The sequence below is a fragment of the Balaenoptera acutorostrata genome, chromosome X (assembly GCF_949987535.1).
Source record: "Balaenoptera acutorostrata chromosome X, mBalAcu1.1, whole genome shotgun sequence".
Taxonomy (NCBI): Eukaryota; Metazoa; Chordata; class Mammalia; order Artiodactyla; family Balaenopteridae; genus Balaenoptera; species Balaenoptera acutorostrata.
Window position 1 is genome coordinate 88,776,804 of NC_080085.1, and position 27,395 is coordinate 88,804,198.

Consider the following 27,395-nt stretch of genomic DNA (forward strand, 5'->3'; position numbering starts at 1 on the left):
CCCGCACACCGCGATGAAGAGATGGCCCCCACTTGCCACAACTAGAGAAAGCCCTCGCACAGAAACGAAGACCCAACACAGCCATAAATAAATAAATAAATAAAGACTTTCTATAAAAAAAAAAAAAAAAGAATACCAGGGAGTCAAGGCTTGAAAGAAACATGTTACTGTCCTTAAGTGGTTGCCCAAACCTGACCAGACCAAGTAAATTGTTGAAGATACAGAGGCTAAATGCAGATTACCATCCTTATTCTTATAATTCAGAAATTTTCATTGTTGAAGTAGAATTGAACCTTCCTAGGATCCAGGCTGGAGTACTGATGACAGCATTTGCGCAGGCTCTTTGCCAAAGTCTGAGGACCACATAGGAAGACTCCCACCGCCGACCTGCAAGAATAGAATGGTAGCCAGAGTTAGAATGCAGCAAAGGCTGCTGACAATGTTTGTGGGAATGGTTTCCGCCTCTGCTAGGCCTCTACTACTCCCAACAACCTTACATAAAAATTCAGTTATTGACTTTTTCATGTTCTTCATGTTCGTCTTCTCACCTTCTCCGCTTGCAAGCCCCAAATATGCTCCCAACCCTTAACCCTCTCAGCACTCAGCCTTGCCTATTCTATTGAGCACAGACACTCAGGAGATGGAGTGCAGTGCACTGATGAAGTACTAGACTCTGGAGCCAGGCTGTCTAGGTTCCAATCCCCTTTCTGACATTTGTCCCAGCTGTGTGACTTTAGGCAAGTTTCTTAACCTCTCTGTGTTTCAATATTCCCCCCTGTAAAATGGGATAAAAATAGTATCCACCTCACAGGGTTGTTTGAAGGTTTAAACAAAAATAATATATGTAAAGCAATTAGAAAAATGCCTGGCACATAGCAAGTGCATATGTTAGCTGCCATTAAATCCATCCAGTGTTTTCTCACACTGAAGAGGTGGTGGTTCTTATTGCCAAGGATAATCTTTCTAACTAGGCTCTGGGTCTCACCCTGTCCTTCCTTCCCTCATACCTTCCTCTCCCCTCTTTTTTACTTGAGACATAATTCACATGACTTAACAGTCACCCTTTTAGAGTGTGCAGGTAGTGCTTTTTAGTATAACCACAAAGTTGTGCAACCATCACCACGATCTAATCCAAGAACATTTCCATCTTCCCAAAATGAAAGCCCATACACATTAGCAGTCACTCCCCATTTCCTCCCAACCACCCCCACTCCCTGCCCTAGACAATCAAGTATACTTTCTGTCTCTAGATTTGCCTATTCTGAACATTTCATATAAATGGAATCATACAATATGTGGCCTTTTGTGTCTGGTTTCTTGCACTTAGCATACTGTTTTCAAGGTTCCTCCATGTTGTAGCATGTAATATACTTCATTCCTTTTTACAGCTGAATAATATTCCTTTGTGTGAATATACCACGTTTTGTTTATCCATTCATCTGTTGATGGACACGGGTTGTTACCACTTTTTGGCTATTTTACATACATTCACATACAAGTTTTTGTGTGGACATATCATTTCTCTTGGGTATGTACTTAGGAGTGAAATTGCTGGGTCATGTGGTGACTCTATGTTTAACATTTTGAGGAAATGCCAGAGTTTTCCTAAAGTGCTGCACTGTTTCACATTCCCATAAGCAACGTGGGAGGAACTTGCCTACAATTTCCCCATTTCCTCGCCAACTCTTGTTATTGCCCTTTTATTATGGCCATCCTAGCCCTCTCTCCCCTTTTGTATGTTTATTTTATTCCTATCTACTGGCTCCTGATCTGTCCATAAATATGCTTAGATCATCCTTAAACTAAATAAGCATTTCCTGGACCCTGCCACTCCTCCAACCCTGTTGACAATGCTCCTCTAATATTTCCTCCCTTGGCTTCTGTGATACTGCTTCTACACATTCTCCTACTTCTTCCCTGGCTCATCTTTCTCCCTTCCCACATAATGTATGCATTCCTTAATACAACTTCAACTATGATCAACCCGACACAATAATTAACATAATCTCTTTTGTTTACATGCTGTTTTACAGTTTACAGAACATTTTTTATGTATTGTCTTGCTTATTATTCACGACAATCCTGCAAGTGAGTAGAGCAGGCGCTTACTAATATAAACCCCCATTTTACATATGAGGAATCTGAAGATCAGAGGGCTTTGTAGCTCAAGGTCCCAGAACTAGAAAGTGTCAGAACTAGCAGTAGGACCCAGGATCATCTGAATCCGAGTCACTAAGTGTTCTCTCCACTGCCTTCCTGAAGCCTTTCCTGATCACCCCATATGGGCATAGACTTTTCCTCCGTGTCCATGTACCTGCTTCATGGAGTGCATTATTCTGCTTGAGTTGATTATATGCATCTCTTGTTAAAATGTGTGCTCCTTGAAGGCAAGAACCATATCCTATTTTTCTTTCAACCTCCAAATCTTTTAGAATAGTGTGTGCTGTACCCTATAGAAGGTAACCAATAATGTTTGTGGAATTGATCTTCACCTGCCAACTTGTTCCAGGGATTTACCTAATACGATCAGCTTAATCTTCCCATTGGAATGGCTGATTTTATGGCTGATTTTCATGCTCTAGCATGTCTCAGAACCCCTCAGAAAACTGAGGTCAGGTCATCAGTTAACTAGTTAATACACTCCAAACCCTTGTTACTTTAAGTAGAGGTCATTAAGGCCCAAAACAATGCATTTTTAAAAATTTAATTGTAGTTGACTTTTACAATATTGTGTTAGTTTCAGGTGTACAGCTTCAGATTCTTTTCCATTATAGGTTATTACTTCCCTGTGGTATATGGTAAATCCTTGTTATCTGTTTTATATATAGTGGTGTGTATCTGTTAATTCAATACTCCCAATTTATCCCTCCCCCTCCCCTTTCCCCTTTGGTAACCATAAGTTTGTTTTCTATGTCTGTGACTCTGTTTCTGTTTTGTAAATAAGTTCATTTGTACCATTTTTTTAGATTCCACATATGTGATATTATATAATATTTGTCTTTGTCTGACTTACTTCACTTAGTATGATAATCTCTAGGTCCATCCATGTTGCTGCAAATGGCATTATCTGAGTAGTATTCCTTTTTTTTTTGAAAGAAATTTATTATTTTTTAATTATTTATTTTATTATTTATTTTTTGGCTGTGTCTGGTCTTGGTTGCGGCATGCGGGATCTTCGTTGCTGCTTGTGGGATCCTCCACTGCGGCGCATGGGGGCTCCTCATTGCGGTGCTCAGGCTTCTCTCTAGTTGTGGCCCGCGTGCTCAGTAGTTGCAGCACACGGGCTTAGTTGCCCCATGGCATGTGGGATCCCAGTTCCCCAACCAGGGATTGCACCCGCGTCCCCTGCATTGGAAGGTGGATTCCTAACCACTGGACCACCAGGGAAGTCCCTGAGTAGTATTCCATTGTGTGTGTGTGTGTGTGTGTGTGTGTGTGTGTGTGTGTATCACATCCTCTTTATGTATTCATCTGTCAATGGACATTTAGGTTGCTTCCATGTAAATAATGCTGCTATGAACATTGGGGTGCATGTATCTTTTCACATTAGAGTTTTCTCTGGATATATGCCCAGGAGTGGGATTGCTGGATCATATGGTAACTCCATTTTTAGTTTTTTAAAGAAACCTCCATACTGTTTTCCATAGTGGTTGCACCAATTTACATTCCCACCAACACTGTAGGAGGGTTCCCTTTTCTCCACACCCTCTCCAGCATGTACTACTTGTAGACTTTTTGATGATGGCCATTCTGACTGGTGTGAGGTGAAACTTCATTGTAGTTTTGATACGCATTTCTCTAACAATTAGCGATGTTGAGCATCTTTTCATGTGCCTGGTGGCCATCTGTATGTCTTCTCTGGAGAAATGTCTGTTTAGGTCTTCTGCCCATTTTTTGATAGGGTTGTTTTGTTTTGTTTTTTTTGATATTGAGTGGTATGAGCTGTCTGTATATTTTGAAAAGTAAGCCCTCATCAGCTGCATTGCTTGCAAATATTTTCTCCCAGTCTGTAGGTTGTCTTTTCATTTTGTTTATGGTTTCCTTTACTGTGCAAAAGCTTTTAAGTTTGATTAGGTCCCATTTGTTTATTTTTGCTTTTATTTCTTTTGCTTTGGGAGACTGATCTAAGAAAATATTACTACAGTTTATGTCTGAGAATGTTTTGCCTAGGTTCTCTTCTAGTTTTATGGTGTCATGTCTTATATTTAAGTCTTTAAGCCATTTTGAGTTTATTTTTGTGTATAGTGTGAGGGAGTGTTCTAACTTTATTGATTTACATGAGGCTGTCCAGCTTTCCCAACACCACTTGCTGAAAAGACTGTCTTATCTCCATTGTATATTCTTGCCTACTTTGTTGAAGATTAATTGGCCGTAAGTGTGTGGGTTTATTTCTGGGCTCTCTATTCTGTTCCATTGATCTATATATCTGCTTTTGTGCCAGTACCAAGCTGTTTTGATTACTGCAGCTTTGTAGTATTATCTAAAGTCTGGGAGGGTTATGCCTCCAGCTTTGTTCTTTTTCCTCAGAATTGCTTTGGCCCAAAACAGTGCATTTGAATTGTCCCCGTTCTCTATTTTGTTTGGTAATACAACCAGAACTGAGTCTCTTTGCCTCACTGTTTGAATGAATGTGGGGACAACAAATGTCTTCTCATCAATTACAAGATCAAGACCCTTATTTCGCTGAAACGCCACAGGAAATTTCCTCACTTTTAAGCAAGAATCTAAGATTGGTGCAAATAGTTTTGGCCCCAGAGATCTTTCCCAAGAGTGTTCAACATGCTGTAATACATTTCCTAAACCTAAATCTGCAAAATCAATCAGTGCTGCAAAATCAATTCTGTAACTAGAGGAGAATACACTTACTTGGGGTGGGCGGTAGCTATTGTAGAAAACTCATTGTCCCACATAGGTCTCCCAAAGGAGGTTTTCTGTTTCAGACCTGTAAGGATATCAGTGGACTTGTCAAAGCTTAATGCCGCATGACCAGCCTGGAGTCAGAGAAATAGGAAGTTAGAAAAAGCAGGTCCTGATAGCTGCCTCTTCGTTCAGCCACTTTTAAACTTGGGTGTGAAGGTGAGAACAGGTAGGAAATCATAAAAAATGATTATTTCTAATCAGCATGCATTATGTTTCGTGTGACATTCATCTTGCATCTTGGGAATTAGTCTGTTGTTTGAACTCACAAAGTTGCAGTCCCATCCGGTGAGGAAGAGACGGTAGTTTAGGAAACCCACTTTGCCTAATTCCTCCATCTCCTGTTCCAGGGAAACCAATAGGTCACTGAACCAAGCAAACGCACCTGTCTCCCTGTAGATCCAGTAGAAATAGATCTGGAATCAGCAAGAGAGAATATAGCCTTATTAAGTGCCCTTTACAATGTGCACTATGGTGACATGATTATGTACATATACACTATATTTGTTGATCCAGTCTAAGAGTGACCTGAAAAAATCACCTCTACAGTACAGCAGACCTCAGGTGGCATTAATGTCCAGAGTCCTAACAACTCCCCTTATGGAAAGAGAACTCCAACGTCAGCTTTAGTTCAAGGTGATTTTAAACTCCAGTTGAAAATGAAGACCCAGTTCTTATGGTAAATCTGTAGAAGCGGATGCCTTGGCAGGGAGAAGTGATCACTCACTCTCATAACTCCAGGGAGGGGTTACTCTCTTACCAGTTGTAAAGAGCTTAGCCCATGAAAGCAATGGACCTATCAGGCCCAGACCAGATGAAAAGTGGTATTCGGGAGCATACCGTTTGTGTTTTGAGGTTGTGATCTGCATTCTGGAATTTGTACCAGATGGATTTCAAGATGGAAGCAAAGGGGGTGACCCCAATTCCTGCTCTGACCAACACAGCCACTTCATACTGGAAGACATCCTCACTGACAGTGCCAAAGGGACCATTCACCTTGATCCTGGCAGAAGGCAAAAAACAAAGGGCAAGTGAAGTCTCACCTCCACCCACAACCTCAAAAATCCTCCCAGAGGCAGAGCTGTTCCACAGCTGATTGCTACCTGTTTATTTTAATCATACTCCATTGTACCAGACTTAAGTTTCAATGCGGAATTACTTTCTCTTCTCTGCTTGGTCTGCGTTCTGGTCTGGGTCTCTGCTGCTCTTAAGGACCTACCTGGGAACTGGTGAATTCTGTTGTTCAAAAGCCCTTATGAGATTTTCTGTCCAGTCCCCCACTGTTCAGATATGAATGGAAAAGAAGTCTTCCTCTGGAGCAGAGGTCAGGGTAAAGGGATGCCACTCCAGGTAAGAGATTGAGGGGCAATTAACAAAAATATACTGTCCCACTTCCATGCTGAAGCCATGCTTGTGCATCTGCAATTCCAAAACTTTGGATGGGTGCATGACTCATCCTATGAATAAAGCACAGAGGCCAAAGGAGGCAAATTCAAATGGCGACAGGGGCAGGCAGATAAAGTAAATAAGTAAAGCTGGAGAGCTGGTGATGGCCGTAAATTGCGAACACAAGTCTTTTCTAAAGGGGGCAGCAGTTACCAAGTCCAGACAATGGTCGCACTACGGAGCCAAGACTCAGCATTATCAGGTTGCCTGATTCTTCAAGAGAAGCCAGAAATGGCACTTTTAAAAACTGAAGCATGGTTGATTTACAATATTGTGTTAGTTTCAGGTGTACAGCATAGTGATTCAGTTATTATTTTCAGATTATATTCCATTATAGGTTATTGCAAGATATTGAATATAATTCCCTGTGCTGTAACTGGGTAGGCTGGAAAAGCAACAAGAAATGCCATTTTTTAAATGTGAAAGCCTCCATCCAGATTTCTAAATGTTAGCAACCAATTTGACTTTCTAAACAATCAGGGTGTGTGCCAAACAAAATATGTCTGTGGGCTAGACATGGCGCAGACTGCCTGTTTGCAGCTTCTGACATAGACCCATGCTGATGACTTCTGCCAAACCTCTCTTTCCAGCTCTGTCCAGCTCTGGAGGAACTCAAATATATTGCCCTCAAATTCTTTTTTATTCCCGTCAAGGTGACAACGTGGCAATTTATTTCTATAATCAGGAAGAACACAACTCTTAGCAGAGCAAGAAGAAAGTGCATATTCTTTACCTTGGTAATCACAACCTTCTGCTGGGAGCGATAAAATCGGAGGATCCTTTCAAAGATGTAAATAATGACTGGTGTAAGGATCCACTTCCAAGACTGCACACAGAGACAATAAAAAGTGAGGTTAGGGCTTCCCTGGTGGCGCAGTGGTTGAGAGTCTGCCTGCCAATGCAGGGGACACGGGTTCGAGCCCTGGTCTGGGAAGATCCCACATGCCGCGGAGCAACTGGGCCCGTGAGCCACAACTACTGAGCCTGCGCGTGTGGAGCCTGTGCTCTGCAACAAGAGAGGCCACGATGGTGAGAGGCCCGCGCACCGTGATGAAGGGTGGCCCCCGCTCGCCGCAACTAGAGAAAGCCCTCGCACAGAAACAAAGACCCAACAGGGCCATAAATAAATAAATAAATAAAACCCAAAAGTTAAAAAACAAAAACAAAAACAAACCCCCCCCAATTTAAAAAAAAAAGTGAGGTTACACATTAATCTCTTCTCTAGGATTTGTTTGTGTAGCAGTTCATTCCTTCATTCAATAAATACTTACTGAGTTCTCTGATGTGTATCATTATTAAGCCGCTAATTTCACCAAAGCTTGAAGACGGAAATGGAAAGGAGTAATCCACAATGGTTTTGTTTGCTAATCTGTTACTCATAAAGCAGATCATTTCCTGAAATCTTACAGGTCTCACCAGGAAGCAAGAGAAAAGCACAGAAATAAAATACATGGTAATTATATATATTCTTAAATTATATTTAAAGTTTAATTTTAAGAATCTAAGACTATCTTCCAGGACAACTTGTCCAATCTGAAAAACCACCAGAGAAGGTAGATGTGAAATAGCAGCAGATGATTAAAAACAAAACAAACAAAAAACGGAAAGTGTGTGGCTGACACTATTGGTAACAGTAATATATAAAACTTGGTATTTATCCATCACCTCTTTTTTCAGGTGCTCAAAACATCTAACATAGTAAAACACTTTTTATCTTGTATACTTTTTTTTTTTAAAGCAGTCTCTCTATCCCTGAGATCTTCTCAAAGGCAGCAGTTTGCTTCTATATGCACAGGAGCTACTAAAAATGTATTTCCTAGCAGTGCTAAGTCATGTTCTTTTTTGCCCAACTGCTCAATCACAATACATTGGAACTGTGTGGAATGAGGTTTCTTATCCTGTTTCAGGCAAGATACTTTCTTGGGTATCTCTGGGGAGGAAAGGGGCAGAGATGGGGCCAGTAAATCGGAGAGTGGGTATAATACAATTTGATGCTACTTCTTATTTGGAAAAAAATCCCCAGCTGAATTCAGAAGACATGAAAGAAATATATTTAAGAAGTGGCTAGGACCTCCCTGGTGGTCCAGTGGTTTGGACTCCGTGCTTCCAGTGCAGGGGGCACGGGTTTGATCCCTGGTTGGGGAAGTTCTGCATGCTGTGGGGTGTGGCCAAAAATAAATTTTTTTAAAAAGTGGCTAATCACCAATGTGGGAAAAAAATGTTAGCTTTGAAAGTAATCAGAGAAAATGAATATTAAAACAAAATAGCATTTTAGCGTCTCAAATTGGAAAGCAGTTTCAAACAATAATGCCCACCATTAAGTGGGATGCAGGGAAATAGACACATTCACATGTGCACCTGGTGGAAGTACAAATAAGTAGCATCTTCCCAGAGAGCAATTTGGCAAAACATCTCAACAGCCTTGAAAGCATTCCTTCTCTTTGACACAGGAATTTTACTTCTAGGAAACAGAGCATAAAAGAATAATTAAGGTGTGCACAAAGTATATAAGTATAGTCATGACCCCTTATTTACTAAGAAAAAAATGACAAAAATGGCATATCGGACTCCTCTGGTGGCACAGTGGCTAAGAATCCACCTGCCAATGCAGAGGACACGGGTTCGAGCCCTGGTCTGGGAGGATCCCACATGCCGTGGAGCAACTAAGCCCGTGCGCCACAACTACTGAGCCTGCGCTCTAGAGCCCGCAACCCACAACTACTGACCCCGTGTGCCACAATTACTGAAGCCCACGTGCCTAGAGCCCGTGCTCTGCAGCAAGAGAAGCCACAGCAGTGAGAAGCCTGCGCACCACAACGAAAAGTAGCTGCTGCTCGCCGCCGCTAAAGAAAGCCCGCGTGCAGCAACAAAGACCCAACGCAGCCATAAAGAAATAAATAAATTTATTTTTTAAAAAAAGTGGCATATCATACAGATTTTTTTGGCTAATACCAAACTGTCTTTTCTTAATTTTTATTTATTTTTTTGTATAGAGATATAACTGACATATATTAGTTTCATGTGCACAACATAATGATTCAATATTTGTATATATTGCAAAATGATCACCACAATAATTTCAGTTAACCTTTCTCACCATGCATGGTTACAAAAAAAAGTTTTTCTTGTGATGAGAAATTTTAAGATCTACTTTCTTGGCACCTTTCAAATATGCAGTAGAGTATTATTAATTATAGTCACCATGCTGTACATTAGATCCTCAGGACATTTTATAACTGGAAGTTTGTACCTTTTCACTACCTTCACCCATTTCACCTACACCCCAATCCCTGCTTCTGGTAACCACCAATCTGTTCTCTGTATCTATGAGCCTTTTTTTTTAGAGTCCATATATAAGTGAGATCATACAGTATTTGTCTTTTTTTGTCTGACTTATTTCACTTAGCATAATACCCTCAAGGTCATTAAAAATGATCATGTAGAAAAAAATGACAAAAATGGTATAACATATGGCATTTTTAAAACAAATTCTTCAGGGATTTCCCTGGTGGTCCAGTGGTTAGGACTCCACACTCCCAATGCAGGGGGCATGGATTCAATCCCTGGTCGGGATTGAAGATCCCTCATGCTGTGTGGTGCAGCAAAAAAAAAAAAAGTTTCAGTAGAATGCTTGACAATATAGGAAAGGATCCATGATATAGACTAAAGGAAAAAAGTTATTACTTCTAGGTGATAAAATTCTGTGAAATTTTAATTTTCTTCTAAATATTTTTCTGTGTTTTCCAAACTTTCTACAATAAGCATGTATTATTTTTATAATTTTTAAATGGGGAGAATGTGGAGAGAGTATTTTTGTGTGTGTTTATGGAAGAAACAAACCAATACATTCAAACAGATGGCAAAACCGGTATTCTCTCCCTTGTGGTATTTATTACATGACTATTCAAAGCAACCCCTGAGTTCTAAGTATACCTCCAAATAGGCCAACTATACCTTTATCTCAGGTAATAGATGGGAAAGGGATAGAAGCTGATGTGCAAGGTAAGACAGGGGATTAATTGCCTTAGCTAGTAAGGGACTAGTCAAGCGTTATAGCTTCTTGTCTTTAAGGACCTCTTACTGATCAAATAATATAAAAGGTGTCTGGTCATAGCCTACAAGTTCCACTGACTTTAGAAATGAAATGTGCTATTAACATATATCAGGTATGTCCTTTTAAAATTATTTTTATAATAGGTAATACACGTATATGTCACAAAATTTCAAAGTACAAAAGGGTATACAATAAAAAGTAAATCTCCCTTCCACTGCTCCCCTCAGCTCCCCAAGGCAGTCAATATTATTATTTTGTGAATCCTTTTGGAGAATATGCATTTAAATGATAATATTACATTAAGTACAAATGGTAGCAGAGCATACATACTGCCCTGACTTTTTTTCATTTAACATCTTAGAGACTGGTCCATATTCACATCTAGAAAGCTACCTTTTTATTTTCAATGGTTACAGAGTATGCCATTGTAGGAAAGTCCTGTAATTTAACTAGTCCCCTATTGATGGGCACTTATTTCCAATCTTTTGTTCTATCAAGCAATGCTTCAATGAATAACCTAATACATGTAATTTAACACATTTGCAAGCATATTTTAGATGCTCACCAGCAATGCTTGCTTGAGAGCATTACCAACACAGCACATGAGCAAACTCTTTGATCTTTGCTAATCTGTTAGGTTTATTACTGTGATCACTCTGTTCATATCTTCTACATCTTTTTTTAAAATCAGGTTGTTAGACTTTTTCTTATTGACCTCTATATTTGTATATTAGGAAATTAATTCACGGTCTGTGAACTGTAAATACTTTTCCTACTCAGTAATTTGTTACCTGTCTTTATTTATGATGGATTTTTTTTTGCCATAAAAAAATATATGTATGGATGGATGGAGAGAGAGAGGGAGAGAATAAATAAATTTGAATAAAAATATATATTTTCTTTCTTTTTCTGGCTTCGAGCTTTCTAAAAATATTATTTAGAGTATTTATACTAACACTCCAGTATTAGAAAAAGATTCGCATGTGGTCTTAGGGTGCTTTTATGATTTCTTTCTTTTTTTTCAACATTTAAATCCTTGATCCATGCATCCTTGACCATATTTTACTGTAAAGTGTGGAATAAAGAGACAGCTTTTTTCCCTAGATGTCTATCCTATTATTGTAAAGAAAGGTATTGAATAATGTATCTTTTTTCCCAACTGATTTGCAATGTCAACTTTAGGGGATTTTCTTTCTTTCTTTTTTTAAAATTAATTAATTTTTGGCTGTGTTGGGTCTTCATTGCTGTGCGTGGGCTTTCTCCAGTTGCAGCAAGCAGGGGCTACTCTTAGTTGTGGTGCGCGGGCTTCCCATTGTGGTGGCTTCTCTTGTTGCAGAACACAGGCTCTAGGCACGTGGGCATCAGTAGTTGTGGCACGTGGGCTCAGTAGTTGTGGTGCATGGGCTTAGTTGCTCTGTGGCATGTGGGATCTTCCCGGACCAGGGCTTGAACCCGTGTCCCCTGCATTGGCAGGCAGATTCTTAACCACTGCACCACCAAGGAAGTCACAGGGGGTTTTCAAAAAACATTTTTCTCTTTCTACATGAGGACAGAGCTATTGCTCTTAATTCTGCATATGATTTAAAGACTTTAATCATCCTCAGAGCACTTTAAGACACCACAAATCAACCTTTCCCTTCCATTTCTTCCTCAATCTAACATATTTTATGAACAAGCAAAGGTAAAGTGTAATATCCATGGCAATTACCTTGAGGCACACCTTAAGTTCCCTGGAATCCAGTTTATTGATCATCCATTATCTAACAATAATTTCCAGGCATGTTCTTACAATACCAAAGAAAGCCAACTTCAAGAACGGTTTAAAAAATAAATTGAGGGGGCTTCCCGTGTGGCCTCTGCCAATGACATATGGCAAAATAGGGCACTAAGCTCCCCGATCCTCAGGTTCCCCATCCAGGAGTTGAGGAGAGGACCTTCCTTCAGAGGGTTCTTGTTGGTATTTTATAAAATCACAAGGCAGCGGGCTGTGGCCAAGATGGTGGAGTAGGAAAACCCTGAGCTTGCCTCCTCCCACACGCACACAAACATTACAAATATTTACAGAGCAACTATCTATGAGAATGACCTGAAGACCAGCAGAAAAGATTTTCCACAACTAAAAATATAAAGAAATAACCAAAACGAGATGGCTAGGAGGGGTGGAGTTGTGTAATAGTCAAGACCCATACCCCCAGGTGGGTGACCCACAAACGGGAGGATGATTACAATTGCAGAGGTTCTCCTCAAGGAGGGAGGGGTCTGAGGCCCACATTGGGCTCCCCAGACTGCGGTTTTGCACGAGCCCCTGAAATTTTGGCTTTGGAGGCCACTGGGGCTTACTTTTTGGGAGGCCCAGAGGGCTGTGAGAAATAGAGTCTCCACTCTTAAAGGGTGTATACAAAATCTCACATGCTCTAGGACCCAGGGCAGAAACAGCTGTTTGAAAGGAGCCTGGGTCAGACCACCTGCTGATCTTGGAGAGCCTCCTGGAGAGGCAGGAGGTCATTGGAGCCCAACCTCTGGGATATAGATACTGGTGGCAACCATTTGGGGGAGCTCGTTCTACCACTAGAACACTGGTGTTGGCAAGTGCCATTTTGGAGTCCTCCCTCTAGCCTATTAGTGCTGGGGGCTTACCCACCTACCAGTGGGCTGGCATTGGAGCGCCCCCAGCTGCAAAGAGAGTCACACTGGGACATGGTCCCACCCAACAGCAAGCTGGCACCAGCCCTAGGACCCCCAGACTATGAAGGCAGCCACACAGGGACCCAGCCACCCAGCAGGTTGGCAGCCACTACAAGAGGCAGGGCCTGGCAGCCAATGTGGCCAAAGGCCGGTCATGCTTACCAGTATGCCCACAGTAGTCAGCCTCATCACAACAGAAGAGCCCATGCAGCTCACATAGGTGGCACCCATACAGCATATAGCTCTGGTGATCAGAGGGGAGTGTGCTACTGGGCCCCATAGGATGTCTCCTACATAAGGCCACTTCTCCAAGATCGGGAAATGTAACTGACCTATCTAATACACAGAAATAAACAGACAATTAGGCAAAATGGGGAGACAGAGGAATATCTTCCAGACAAATGAACAAGACAAAACCCCAGAAGAACTAGGCAAAGTGGAGATAAGTAATCTACCTGATAAAGAGTTCAAGGTAATGATCACAAAGATGCTCAACACACTCAGGAAAATAAAAAATGAACACTGAGAAGTTTTAACAAAGAGTTAGAAAATATAAAGTAGAACCAAATAGAGCTGAAATAAAATAACTGAAATAAAAAATACACCAGAAGGAATCAACAGTAGATTAGATGATACAGAGGAACAGATCAGCACACTGGAAGACAGAGTAATGGAAATCACTGAAGCTAAACAGAAAAAATAATTTTAAAAAATGAGGAGAAAAAAATGATATAAGTCTATATTGACCTGAAAAGATGCTCAAGATATATGGTTTTCTTGAAAATCAGGAATCAAACAAGTACTACAGAATTGTTCCATTATTAAAAACAACAAAAAACTAGATACATATGTGTGAATATGTATGTATATTAAAAAGCCTATAAGAATAAAAAAATGAGGAGAGCTTAAGAGACTTCTGGGACCACATCAAGCATGCTAACATTTGCAATATAGGGGTCTCAGAGAAGTAGAGAGAGAGGAAGGGGCAGAGAACTTATCTGAAGAAATAATAGCTGAAAACTTCCCTAACCTGGGGAAGGAAGCAGACATCCAGGTCCAGGAGGCACAAAGAGTCCCAAACAAGATGAACTCAAAGACGTCCACACCAAGACACATTATAATTAACATGGCAAAATTAAAGATAAAGAGAGAATCTTAAAAGCAGCAAGAGAAAAGGAACTAGTTATGTACAAGGGAACTTCCATAAGACTAGCAGCTAACTTTTCAGCAAAAACTTTGCAGGCCAGAAGGAAGTGGCACTATATATTCAAAGTGATGAAAAGAGAAAACCTACAACCAAGAATACTCTACCTGACAAGGCTACCATTCAGATTTGAAGAAGAGATAAAGAGTTTTACAGTCATGCAAAAGCTAAAAGAGCTTAGCACCAGTAAATATCAGAGTGGAAACAAATGAAATAGAGACTGAAGAAAAATCAATGAAACTGAGAGCTGGTTCTTTGAACAGATAAACAAAACTGATAAACCTTTAACCACACTCATCAAGAAAAAAAGAATGGGCCTAAGTAAATGAAATCAGAAATGAAAGAAGAAAAGTTACAACTGACACCATAGAAATATAAAAGATCATAAGAGATTACTATAAAAAAAATATTATATGCTAATAAAATGGACAATCTAGAAGAAATGGATAAATTCCTAGAAACATACAATCTCCCAGGACTGAATCAGGAAGAAATAGAAAATATGAACAGACTGATTACCAGTAATGAAATTGAATCAGTAGTAAAAAAAAAAAAAAACCTCCAAACAAACAAAAGTCTAGGACCAGATGGCTTCATAGCTGAATTCTACTAAACACCTGAAGAAGAGTTAGCACCTACCCTTCTCAAATTATGCCAAAAAATCACAGAAGAAGGAACAATTCTGAATGCATTCTGTAAGGCCAGCATCACCCTAATACCAAAACCAGGCACCACAAAAAAAGAAAGTTACAGGCCAATATCACTGATAAACATAGATGCAAAAATCTTCAACAAAATACTAGCAAACAGAATCCAACAACACATTAAAAGGATCATACACCATGGTCAAGTGGGACTCATCCCAGGGATGCAAGAATGGTTCAATATCCACAAATCAATGCGATACACCACATTAACAAATTGAAGAATAAAAATTATATGATTATCTCAATAGATGCAAAAAAGCTTTTGATAAAATTCAACATCCATTTATGATCAAAACTCTTAACAAAATGTGTATAGAGGGAACATGCCTCAACAAAATAAATGCCATATATGACAAATCTACAGCCAGCATCATACTCACTGGTGAAAGCCTTAAAGTATTTTCTCTAAGATCGGGAACAAGATAAGGATGCCCACTCTCGCCACTTTCATTCAACATAGTATTGGAATTGTTAGCCACAGCAGACAAGAGAAATAAATAAAAGGTATCCAAATTGGAAAGAAAGAAGTAAAGCTGTCACTGTTTGTAGATGACATAATAATATATATAGAAAACTCTAAAGACACCACCAAAAAACTATTAGAACTAACAAATTAATTGAGTAAAGTTTCAGGGTATGAAATTAATATACAGAAATCTGTTGTGTTTCCATACACTAAAAATGAACTATCAGAGACAGAAATGAAGAAACAATCCCATTTACAATGGCATCAAAAAGAATAAAACACCTAGGAATAAATCTAAACAAAGAGGTATAAAAAACCTATACTCAGAAAACTATAAGAAATTGATGAAAGAAATTCAAGAGGACACAATACATGGGAAGATATACCGTGCTCATGGATTGGAAGAATTATTCTTGCTAAAAAGACCATACTACCCAAGGCAATCTACAGATTCAATGCAATCCCTACCAAAATACTAATGGCATTTTTTGCAGAACTAGAACAATAATTCTAAAATATGTATGGAAACACAAAAGACCCTGGATAACCAAAATAGTCTTGAGAAAGAAGAACAAAGCTAGAGCTCCCAGGTTTCAAACTACACTATAAAGCTACAGTAATCAAAAAAGTAGGGCTTCCCTGGTGGCGCAGTGGTTGAGAGTCTGCCTGCTAATGCAGGGGACACGGGTTCGAGCCCTGGTCTGGGAAGATCCCACGTGCCGCGGAGCGGCTGGGCCCGTGAGCCACAATTGCTGAGCCTGCGCGTCTGGAGCCTGTGCCCCGCAACGGGAGGGGCCGCGATGGAGAAAGGCCCGCGCACCGCGATGAAGAGTGGCCCCCGCTTGCCGCAACTGGAGAGAGCCCTCGCACGAACCGAAGACCCAATACAGACAAAAATAAATAAATTAATTAATTAAAAAGAAAATCCTTAAAAAAAAAAAAAAAAAAGTATGATACTGGCATGAAAACAGACACATAGGTCAATGGAGCAAAATAGAGAGCCCAGAAATAAACCCACACTTAGATGGTCAATTAATCTATGACAGAGGAGGCCAGATCATACAATGGGGAAAAGATAGCCTCTCCAATAAATGGTGTTGGGAAAACCAGACAGCTACAGGGAAAAGAATCAAATTGGACTACTCTCTTACACTATAAATAAAAATAAACTCGAAATGAATTAAAGACTTCAATGTAAGACCTGAAACCGTAAAATTCCTAGAAGAAAACAGGCAGTATGTTCTTTGACATCAGTCTTAGCAATATTTTTTTGATACGTCTCCTCAGGCAAGGGAAACAAAAGCAAAAATAAACTAATAGGACTATATCAAATAAGAAGCTTTTGCACAGTGAAGGGAACTATCAACAAAACGAAAAGACAGCCTACTGAATGGGAGAAGATATTTGCAAATGATATATCCAATAAAGGGTTAATATCCAAAATATACAAAGAACTCATATAACTCAACATCAAACAAACAACCCGACTAAAAAATGGGAAGAGGACCTGAATAGACATTTTTCAAAAAAAGACATACAGATGGCCAACAGACACATGAAATGATGCACAATATCACTAAATCATCAGAGAAATGCAAATCAAAACCAAAATGAGATATCACCTTACAGTTTTCAAAATGGCTATTATAAAAAAGACAACAAATAAGTGTTGGTGAGAATGTGGAGAAAAGGGAATCCTTGTGCACTGTTGGAGGGAGTGTAAATTGGTGCAGCCATTATGTAAAACAGTATGGCAAAAAAAAAAAAAAAACAAAACAGTATGGCAGTTCCTCAAAAAATTAAAAATAGAACTATCATAGGAGCTAGCAATTCCACTTCTGGGTACAGTTGACCCTTGAACAACACGAGTTTGAACTGCACATGTTCATTTATATGCAGATTTTTTTCAATAAATACATACTATAGTACTACAAGATCTGTGGTTCGTTGAGCCTGCTGATGCCAAAACGTGGATAAAGGCCAGCTGTAAAGTTATACACAGACTTTTGTCTTTCCAGGATTGTCACTCCTAACCCCTGAGTTGTTCAAGGGTCAACTGTATTTTTCCAAAGTAAACAAAAACACTAATTTGAAAAGATATATGCATCCCTATGTCCATTGCATCATTATTTACAATAACCAAGATACGGAAGCAACCAAGTGTCCATTGATAGATGAATGGATAAAGAAAATGTGACATATATATATATATAATGGAATATTATATATATGTACATACATAATAGAATATTACTCAGCCATAAAATAGAATGAAATCTTGCCATTTGCAACAACATGGACAGATCCTGAGGGTATTATGCAAAGTGCAATAAGTCAGAGAAAGACAAATACCTTACGATTTCACTTACACGTGGAATCTAAAAAACAAAACAAATGAACAAACATAACAAAACAGAAAGAGACTCGTAGATACAGAGAAGAGACTGGTGGTGCCAGAGGGGAGATGGAGGGGGGCAATGAGTGAAATAGGTGAGAGAGATTAAAAGGTACAAACTTTCAGTTATAAGTCAAAGGGATGTAATGTACAGCATGGGGAATATAGTCAGTAATATTTTAATAAATTTGTATGGTGACAGATGGTAACATATTAAGGTGATCATTTTGTAATGTATAAAAATACCAAATCACTCTGTTGTACACTTGAAACTAATATAATATTGTAAGTCAATTATACTTCAATTTTAAAGAAAAGAAAAAAAGTTGAACTCAGAAACAGAAAGTAGTAAGGGGCTGGAAGGTGGGGGAAATGGGGAGATGCTGGTCAAAGGGTACAAGCCTTCAGTCAGAAGATGAATAACGTATAGCATATGTCCTCCATAGGAGCCAGCACCAGGCTGAGCTAATAATGGTTATAATAAGAAGAGTAATAATAACAATAACAATAACAGCTCCTAACAGGAATCTACTATCCTTGTCCTGGTCTTACCTCAGCGGGGAGCCCTTCAAATTGGGGAGGCTTGCAGTGGGAGTCAGGATCGTTCCACTTCTCGAAAAACTCTGCACACTTGTGAGGATGATTCTCATCCATGTTCTTTTTTTTTTTTTTTTTAATTTATTTTTGGCTGTGTTGGGTCTTCATTTCTGTGCGAGGGCTTTCTCTAGTTGCGGCGAGCGGGGGCCACTCTTCATCGCGGTGCGTGGGCCTCTCACTATCGCGGCCTCTCTTGTTGCAGAGCACAGGCTCCAGACGCGCAGGCTCAGTAGTTGTGGCTCACAGGCCCAGTTGCTCCGCGGCACATGGGATCTTCCCAGACCAGGGCTCGAACCCGTGTCCCCTGCATTGGCAGGCAGATTCTCAACCACTGCGCCACCAGGGAAGCTCCCTTTGTCTCTTATTTCTCAAAATAATCAGCCCAAATAATCCTATGCCAAAGAGACATAGTTTTTTAACTTTTGGGTTTTATTTATTTATTTATTTTTGGCGTGTTGGGTCTTCGTTTCTGTGCGAGGGCTTTCTCTAGTTGCGGCGAGCGGGGGCTACTCTTCATCGCGGTGCGCGGGCCTCTCACTATCTTGGCCTCTCTTGTTGCGGAGCACAGGCTCCAGACGCGCAGGCTCAGTAATTGTGGCTCACGGGCCCAGCCGCTCCTCATCATGTGGGATCTTCCCAGACCAGGGCTCGAACCCGTGTTCCCTGCATTGGCAGGCAGATTCTCAACCACTGCACCACCAGGGAAGCCCCTCATCCATGTTCTTTTCTGTTTGATCCCGGACAAGTCCACTGAGACAGACAAAAAGACAATATGTGGCAAAGAATTACGCAAGGTCAGGAATTGGGGCATGAAAATGGGAGTTTGAGTACCTTACCCAAAGCCATGAATCCCTAAGCCAATGAAGTACATGATAAAAATATGGTGTGTATACCAGAAGACCTCAGAATAACTCCTCCGGATAAATTCCATAGGTAAAGTCACCATGAGAACCAGAGCTATTGTGATGATCACTCCAGTGACACCAGCAGTGTAGGTGAATGTCACATACTCCATTGTCTATGAAAGGAGAAATTTCAGCCTGACACAATTTCCACCAGGGACACCATGCCTTTCCTGCTCATGACCAGATTCCAGGTGCTTTGCCCTTGAGTCAACTCACCGTGTTTGAGGACTGGATGGGATTTAGCCAAGAATCTTTCTCCTGATGAGATAGGTTGGAGAGAATGGAAGCAAGGGATCCATCTGTGGCCTGTCGGCTTCTGCTATATCGTTCAAAGTTAAACAGGTGTGTGGTGATGTGAATAGCTAAATGAAAAGATGGAAAGGAATGTGAGAGTTGTCTCAGAAACATCATGGCAGGCATGCCCCACTAGAAGAGGAGGATCCTATATGCAGTGCCAAGCAGAATGGTGAGTACACAGAAGGTGCCCAATAATGATTACAGAGAGAATCAAGATCTTTTTTATACTCACTCTGTCCCCAAAGGAATAGAATGTAAATTCCATGAAAGCAGGTTTAGAATAGTGACTGGCAAATAGTGCCAGGTGTTCAATAAATATATTTTGAATGTTTATATGCGTGGATGAATGAAACTAGATTCTGAATGTTCGGGAGCCTGCAGTTTCATCGTTTGCCCAGTTACCTGTGTGTAGGCAGATTATATATGCTACCAGCTTGTGGAAGGTGAGGTTGTGATCCAGTTGCTTTCCCAGGGTGCGCCTACAAAACGACAAATGTAAAATGATCAAGATGAGGTGTATCCAGGCAGCTTTATGAAATTTGCTAACCCATAACCAACATGTCTTACATAGAGTATGCCAATACACACCCACTCTTGCTCACCCCCTTGGTTACCAAAGGAGACCCCTGGCTTCCATTCCCAGGGGCTTGGTGTTGAGCTGTCCTACTGAGACGTCAAGAGTCTCTTGTCTTTAATGTGAAAGTTGACTTACAAGTGGCTGGGACTCAGTGAGCAGGTGCCTCTCAGGAAGGACAGCAAATTTCGACACAAGGGAAGCAGGATCAGCATGCTGTTAAAATGCAAGCTGCGAGCAGAGGCTCGGGCCCAGGCCAATGCCGACTAGAACAGAGGAGAGAAGAAACCGTTAGCTGCTTCATTCCTCATCTTGCAGGTGAGCATGGGCCCAGTCCCCTTGCCTGAGACCTGGACAATCAGTCCAAAATCTCTGTTTACAAATGACAGAAAATTTGCTGAACTTAACATTGAATTGAGAAATCCTCATGACAGTGGTTTGGAAATGTTTGACTATATATTTATCAATATGAAAGAGAACAAGATTTAATGTTAACAAATCAATTCTATGAATGTAATACTTTACGAGGATTTTTGCTTAATACACTCAATTATGATTTTAGTTTGTCACTTGTAAAACAATCTTGAAGATCATATATATTTTATTTGCACTTTAAATAAAGCTTAGATATTTTGAGTTATAATTACAGACGGTAACTATTTTTCCTCTTTTCTATATTTTCTAATGTTGCAATTATAAGCATGTAATAATCATGTAATAAAAGCAATAAAAAATTAACCATTTATATTTAAGATCTCTTTAATAATTGAATAAAACTGGCAAAATGAATGAACCCCTCAGAGCAAAAATTTTAAACTTAGGTAGAGATTTGAGAAGGGAGAACTTCTAAGAACAAAATTCCAAACTGATTTCCTTGGGTGGCCAGGCAGCATACATCAAGATCAATCTGATCCAACAGTAGAAGCTGCTAGAAAAGGAGACAAGGAATCACTGCTTCAAAGAAGTATTGAGCCCAGAAATAGGCTTGATTAGGTATAGGCTAGACAGAATATGTTCAACTCTGTGGTAACTAATTCTGACTTCTCTCCTCAGCTGTACAACTGGTCTCGGAGTCAGCTCCTTGGGATTGCAGACAATGGAGTGTGACAGTTTCACAGCAGCAGTGAAAGTGGTGGCAGCAACCAGGCAATTTTTGTTCACTTCAGCTGACTGGTCAGCCTTACATGTGTGCCTGTCAATGACTTGCTAAAAGAATATGAGATAGAGTTAACAATTTCTCGGCCTTTTCTTTATCTTTTCGGCACAAAAACTATTTTTCCATACAACCTAAACCCGGGACAACGTGACATTGGTTTAATAAGCCAGGTCAAGATCTGCCTACCATCCATAATGGCTTACAATGTCAGGCAGTGCAATGAACATGAGCTACCCTACTGTTTTCCATTTCTGACTCTTCCACATGACCTGTGTTTTCTCCCTCTGCTGAGTCACACTCCAACTGTTTTTGGTAGAGACGGCCTGTTCTATTTCTGAGTAAATTTTCTCTGCTCATCTCAAAGATCCTGCATTTCCACATTGGTTCCCAGTGCTTGCTTATTTGAGTCACAGAGGTTCCTTAAAGCTAAAATTGACAAGTGAATTGAAGAACATAGGACTACAATTTCACAGTTCCATATTCTGTGGAGGCTATCTGTATGGGATGAATTCTTTTTTTTTAATTAGTTATTTATTTATTTATTTTTGGCTGTGTTGGGTCTTCGTTTCTGTGTGAGGGCTTTCTCTAGTTGCAGCAAGCAGGGGCCACTCTTCATCGTGGTGCATGGGCCTCTCACTATCTTGGCCTCTCTTGTTGCAGAGCACAGGCTCCAGACGCGAAGGCTCAGTAATTGTGGCTCACGGGCCTAGTTGCTCTGCGGCATGTGGGATCTTCCCAGACCAGGGCTCGAACCCGTGTCCCCTGCATTGGCAGGCAGATTCTCAACCACTGCGCCACCAGGGAAGCCCTTTTTTTTTTTAACACATCTTTATTGGAGTATAATTGCTTTACAATATTGTGTCAGTTTCTGCTTTATAACAAAGTGAATCAGCTATACGTATACATATATCCCCATATCCCCTCCCTCTTGGGTCTCCCTCCCACCCTCCCTATCCCACCCCTCTAGGTGGTCACAAAGCACCCAGCTGATCTCCCTGTGCTATGTGGCTGCTTCCCACTAGCTATCTATTTTACATTTGGTTGTGTATATATGTCCATGCCACTCTCTCACTTTGTCCCAGCTTACCCTTCCCCCTCCCCATGTCCTCAAGTCAATTCTCTACATCTGCGTCGTTATTCCTGTCCTGCCCCTAGGTTCTTCAGAACCCTTTTTTTTTTTTAGATTCCATATATATGTGTTAGTGTACGGTATTTGTTTTTCTCTTTCTGACTTACTTCACTCCGTATGACAGACTCTAGGTCCATCCACCTCACTACAAATAGCTCAATTTCGTTTCTTTTTATGGCTGAGTAATATTCCATTGTATACATGTGCCACATCTTCTTTATCCATTCATCTGTCGATGGACACTTAGGTTGCTTCCATGTCCTGGCTCTTGTAAATAGAGCTGCAATGAACATTGTGGTACATGAGTCTTTTTGAATTATGGTTTTCTCAGGGTATATGCCCAGTAGTGGGATTGCTGGGTCGTATGGTAGTTCTATTTTTAGTTTTTAAGGAACCGCCATACACCAACGTGCCATACCCACCCCCACACTTCCTCTTCTGTCCTTGATCTGCTGCTTCCCCAGCCTTCTCCATCCTGTTACTCTGACCTGACCCCACCTTTCTACAGGCTTTGAATTTGGCAACACCACCCACTTCACAAAACCCCCCACCCCAAGTATCCCTCTTGTTTGATAGGTATTCTTCTGTGAGATCAGTCCACAGCGGTGGTTTTCAACTTGTTTGTTTATTTGTTTTCAACCAAACTCTTTCTTAAAATCATAAGCAGGAATCCATAAGACAGATAAAGGCTGCTTTGGTTGAAGTAGAGACACTGCCCAGTTAGCCTTCCCCTCACACCCTGTAGGGATACCTGAATTTCTGTGGAAACCAGTTTGAAAATTGCTCAATATTTCTTTACTGTGTATTTTCATTATTGGATCCGGGGAGTGTGCCCTGGATAGGGCTGTCAGATTTAATGAACAAAAATACAGATGCCCAGCTAAATTTGAACTTCAGATTTTTAAAAAATGAATAATTTTCTAATATGCCCCTGTCTCATGCAATATGTGGAATAACTTATACCCCCAAAAAAATATTTGTTATTTTTCTGGAATTCAAATTTACCTGGGCATCCTGTATTTTTTTTCTGGCAACCCTAACTCTAGGCGAAATGAGTGCATTGGGTCTCAAAGAAGCCAGTGTCAGAGATAAGAAAAAACAGAGATTTCCCACATCACAACTGTGATACTCACCCCCAGGATTTGTCTTGTGTAGTAGTACTTGTTGCCTTCTCAAATGACAGGAAGGCATGCACAAACAGGAAAACATTCAGCCCCAACCAAGCAGCCTAGAGGAAGAAAAATTAAGCAAGGGATAAAGTGAAATTTGGGTACGGGAAAGAGTAGATAAGGGGTAGAAAATAGTGTTACCATTTGGCTATCTTGTGTTTATCTGTTTTCATTTTGGGGGCGGTGGGTGTGCCGCGCAGCATGTGGGATCTTAGTTCCCTGACCAGGGATAGAACCCATGTCCCCTGCAGTGGAAGTGCAGAATCCTAACCACTGGACCGCCAGGGAATTCCCATATCTGTTTTCATTTTAAATGAGTCAACTTACTCTCAGAGTCAGTTAGGACTTCAAGACATGCATTAGATGCTAATGACCAGGGTCAGCAAATCAAGGCTCATAGACCAAATCTATCTTACCACCTGTTTTGTACAGCCTACAAGCTAAGAATGGTTTTTATATTTTGTTGTTTTCACATTTTTAAATGGTTGGAAAAAATCAAAAGAAGAATATATTTCATGACATGTGAAAATTATATGAAATTCAAATTTCAGTATCTATAAATACAGTGGTATTGGAACTTAGCCACACCTACTTATTTCTGTATTGTTTATAACTGCTTTTGTGATTCAATGGAAGTGTTGAGTAGTTGTGACAGAGAACATATGGACTGCAAAGCCTAAAATATGTACTACCTAGCCCTTTACAGAAAACATTTGCCAACTTATGGATTGGAGCGTTCAAACTATTGCACCTAAAAGATGGCAATACGTGAATAAATGGATTTCTAAAGAAATAGAAAATAAATTTAACATCTGTGACAATACCCATCTGAAGGGACTAAACCATTCCAGATGGGCCTGCCTCTTTAATACACTTTCCTGACATACACTTTCCTGTTTTTAGATTGTGATTCTTTTTTCAAACTAACTTATCATTGCTTTGGACTCATTTGAGCTCTTAAGACTTCTTTTGTCTGTCCCAAGATCTGTCTCTACATTGGCAAAGGGGGAAATTTGGAACCTACTGCCCATTGCCTTGGAGAACAACTAGGTGGGCTTTAGCCCAAGCTTGAAGGTGCTAGTCTGTAATTGATCAGGACTCTAGGGCACTGGGATGCCTCTGATATATATCCATGGCCCCAGGATGGTCCAGAACCATCTCAGCCCCACAGGTAGAGGGCCTTTAGCCTAGAACATGGCCCATTCAGATTCCCTAGATCTGGACCACTCACACACCTCTGGCATCATAACATAGTGATTCGAAGTGTGATATTGGAGTCAAACTCCTTGGGCTCAAATTCTAGCTCCACCACTTTCTAGCTCTGTAACCTTAGATCTGTGATTTAACTTTTCTGGACCTCCATTTCTTCACCTATAAAATGAGGACAATAACTATATCTACCCCACAGCAATGCTGTGAGGTTTACATGAAATAATGTATGTGAAGTGATTAATACAATGCTTGGTGCATAGTAGAAGCTCAATAAATTCTGCCTGTGTCATCACCAGACTGGCTTTACCAATCAATTTCTTCCTGCATTCTTTGCCCACACACCCTTTCCAGAGTTGTGTGTCTTCCAGAGATCATTTGACCTTAATGGAAAAAGAGAGGTGAAAGCCACAGATACTTCAAGAGTTCAGAAGACAAAGGAGAGAAGCTTATTTAGAGGGAGCAGAAATATTTCAGAATCTGAGAGGGACACAGAGGCAAAGACCTCCGTGTCGGCCCATCATCAGCTGTAGGTAAGATGAATGATGAAATACAGTGACATCTGAGAGTAAGGAATTCCATTCCCCACCTTGACTATAATTTCCTCCACTATGAATGGAAAAGAAAGAGTAGAAGACCTGGCAGGAAGAGTAAAAATATTTTGCGGGTAATTTATTTTTCATTAAAAAAAATAGTTCAAAGGAGTGTATGTCAGAGATAACAAGAAGTCTGAGCCTGCCAGTGGGATTGGTGCAAGGTGGGAAATCAAAGCTAGTTACATCATCATCACCACCAGGGGTGATGAACTCTCCAAGCAAAACCTAAGAGAGGAATAAAAAATGCAGAAGGGGTGCTTCCCTGGTGGCGCAGTGGTTGAGAATCTGCCTGCCAATGCAAGGGACACGGGTTCGAGCCCTGGCCTGGGAGGATCCCACATGCCGCGGAGCAACTGGGCCCGTGAGCCACAAGTAATGAGCATGCGCGTCTGGAGCCTGTGCTCTGCAACAAGAGAGGCCGCGATAGTGAGAGGCCCGCGCACCGCGGTGAAGAGTGGCCCCCGCTTGCCGCAACTATAGAAAGCCCTCGCACAGAAACGAAGACCCAACACAGCCATAAAATAAATAAATAAATAAATTAGTGCTTAGGAAATCTATTAAAAAAATGCAGAGGATTTTAGAGCTAGAAACACACTTATATCTAATCTAGTTTTCATTAATCCCCCCCCACACACATACACACACAGGTGACCTGAAGGCTAGAGAGGATAATAATTTGAACAAGGTCACTCAATTAACAGCAGAACTGAAACTAGAGTTCAGTTAGAGAGTGCATTAGAAGGGGATTGTGCATATGTGGTGTGGTAAAGGCATTCTGGCTTGAACCCTGGGGAGCTAGATTTGAGTGATGGCTCTGCAATCAATTCACTGTGTGACGTCTAGGTCTTATTTTCCCTTATAAAATCAAAGAGTTGGTTTGGTTTTGCACTACACAAAGCTGTAGCCACTAAGCACATGCGGCTACTAAGCACATGAAATATGCCTAGTTTTAATTGAGATGTGCTGTAAGTATAAAATACACATCAGATTTCAAAAACAGTAAAAATAAAAGAATATAAATTATCTCATTAATATTTTCATATTGATTACAGGTTGAAAGGATAACTTTTTGATATATTGGGATAAACAAGATATATTACTGGACATTAATTTCACCTATTACCTTTTTCAATTGTCTAGGTATTAGACAATTTTAAAATTACATATGTGACGTTACATTATATTTCTAGTGGACAGCACTGGACCATAATCTCTAAGATCACTTCTATCTCAAATATTCAATTTTATTATTTCTTGATGTGAGCAATATAAGAATGGAGAGAAATGAATGCTCCATGGCACTAGTTAGAAGTGACATGGAAGAGAAAAAGAGAACACAAAAAATGAAAACAGATTGAAATTCCAAATACTTGTGGTTTATATTTTTGTCTCTTTACCAATCAATTTCTGGAGTTGGACATTTTTTCCTTTTCTAAAATGCTGAAATATATCATACACAGAAAAGTATATAAAACATATATATGTAATCCTAGAGTTGGACCTTTCAGCTGATAACTGGCCTTGATGAGCTCAATATTGGCATGGAATCTTTCCCTTTCAAGTAACTTCACAAATATTAACAAACATAACGTCTCCTTACTCTAAGAGTAATTATTAGAAAGTGAAACATCACTTACCAGAAACAAAACTGAGAACCAATGGTTAACCACCCAGTTTCCCATTGTCAAGTGGTGGTTTGGAGCCTCTGTAGGCAGCAGGGAAGATTCAGCAACTTGGATTCTGGAGAGATTCTTCAGGGTTGGCACCTCTGTCCAGCTCAGGGACTGTGAATCTTTATGATGTGAAAGATGCACACCTACCCACAAAGCTTTCAGGAATGAATACATGCACTCTGCCTTCCTCCTCTGGTCAGAACTATGTTATCAGCT

At 40.3% G+C, this 27,395-nt stretch overlaps 1 protein-coding gene across 1 annotated transcript; it reads right to left on the reverse strand.

Moving 5' to 3' along the window:
- Window positions 1-144: 144 nt before the first annotated feature.
- On the reverse strand, window positions 145-27,188 carry NOX1 (NADPH oxidase 1). Its single transcript, XM_007181446.2, is given in 15 exon segments — window positions 145-387; window positions 4,867-4,991; window positions 5,187-5,333; window positions 5,758-5,920; window positions 6,137-6,370; window positions 7,095-7,189; window positions 18,427-18,528; window positions 19,191-19,221; window positions 19,308-19,489; window positions 19,593-19,738; window positions 20,076-20,163; window positions 20,406-20,513; window positions 23,666-23,697; window positions 23,700-23,760; window positions 27,144-27,188. Coding segments are annotated over 15 exon segments (1,686 nt in total). The 3' UTR covers window positions 145-260.
- Window positions 27,189-27,395: the final 207 nt, after the last annotated feature.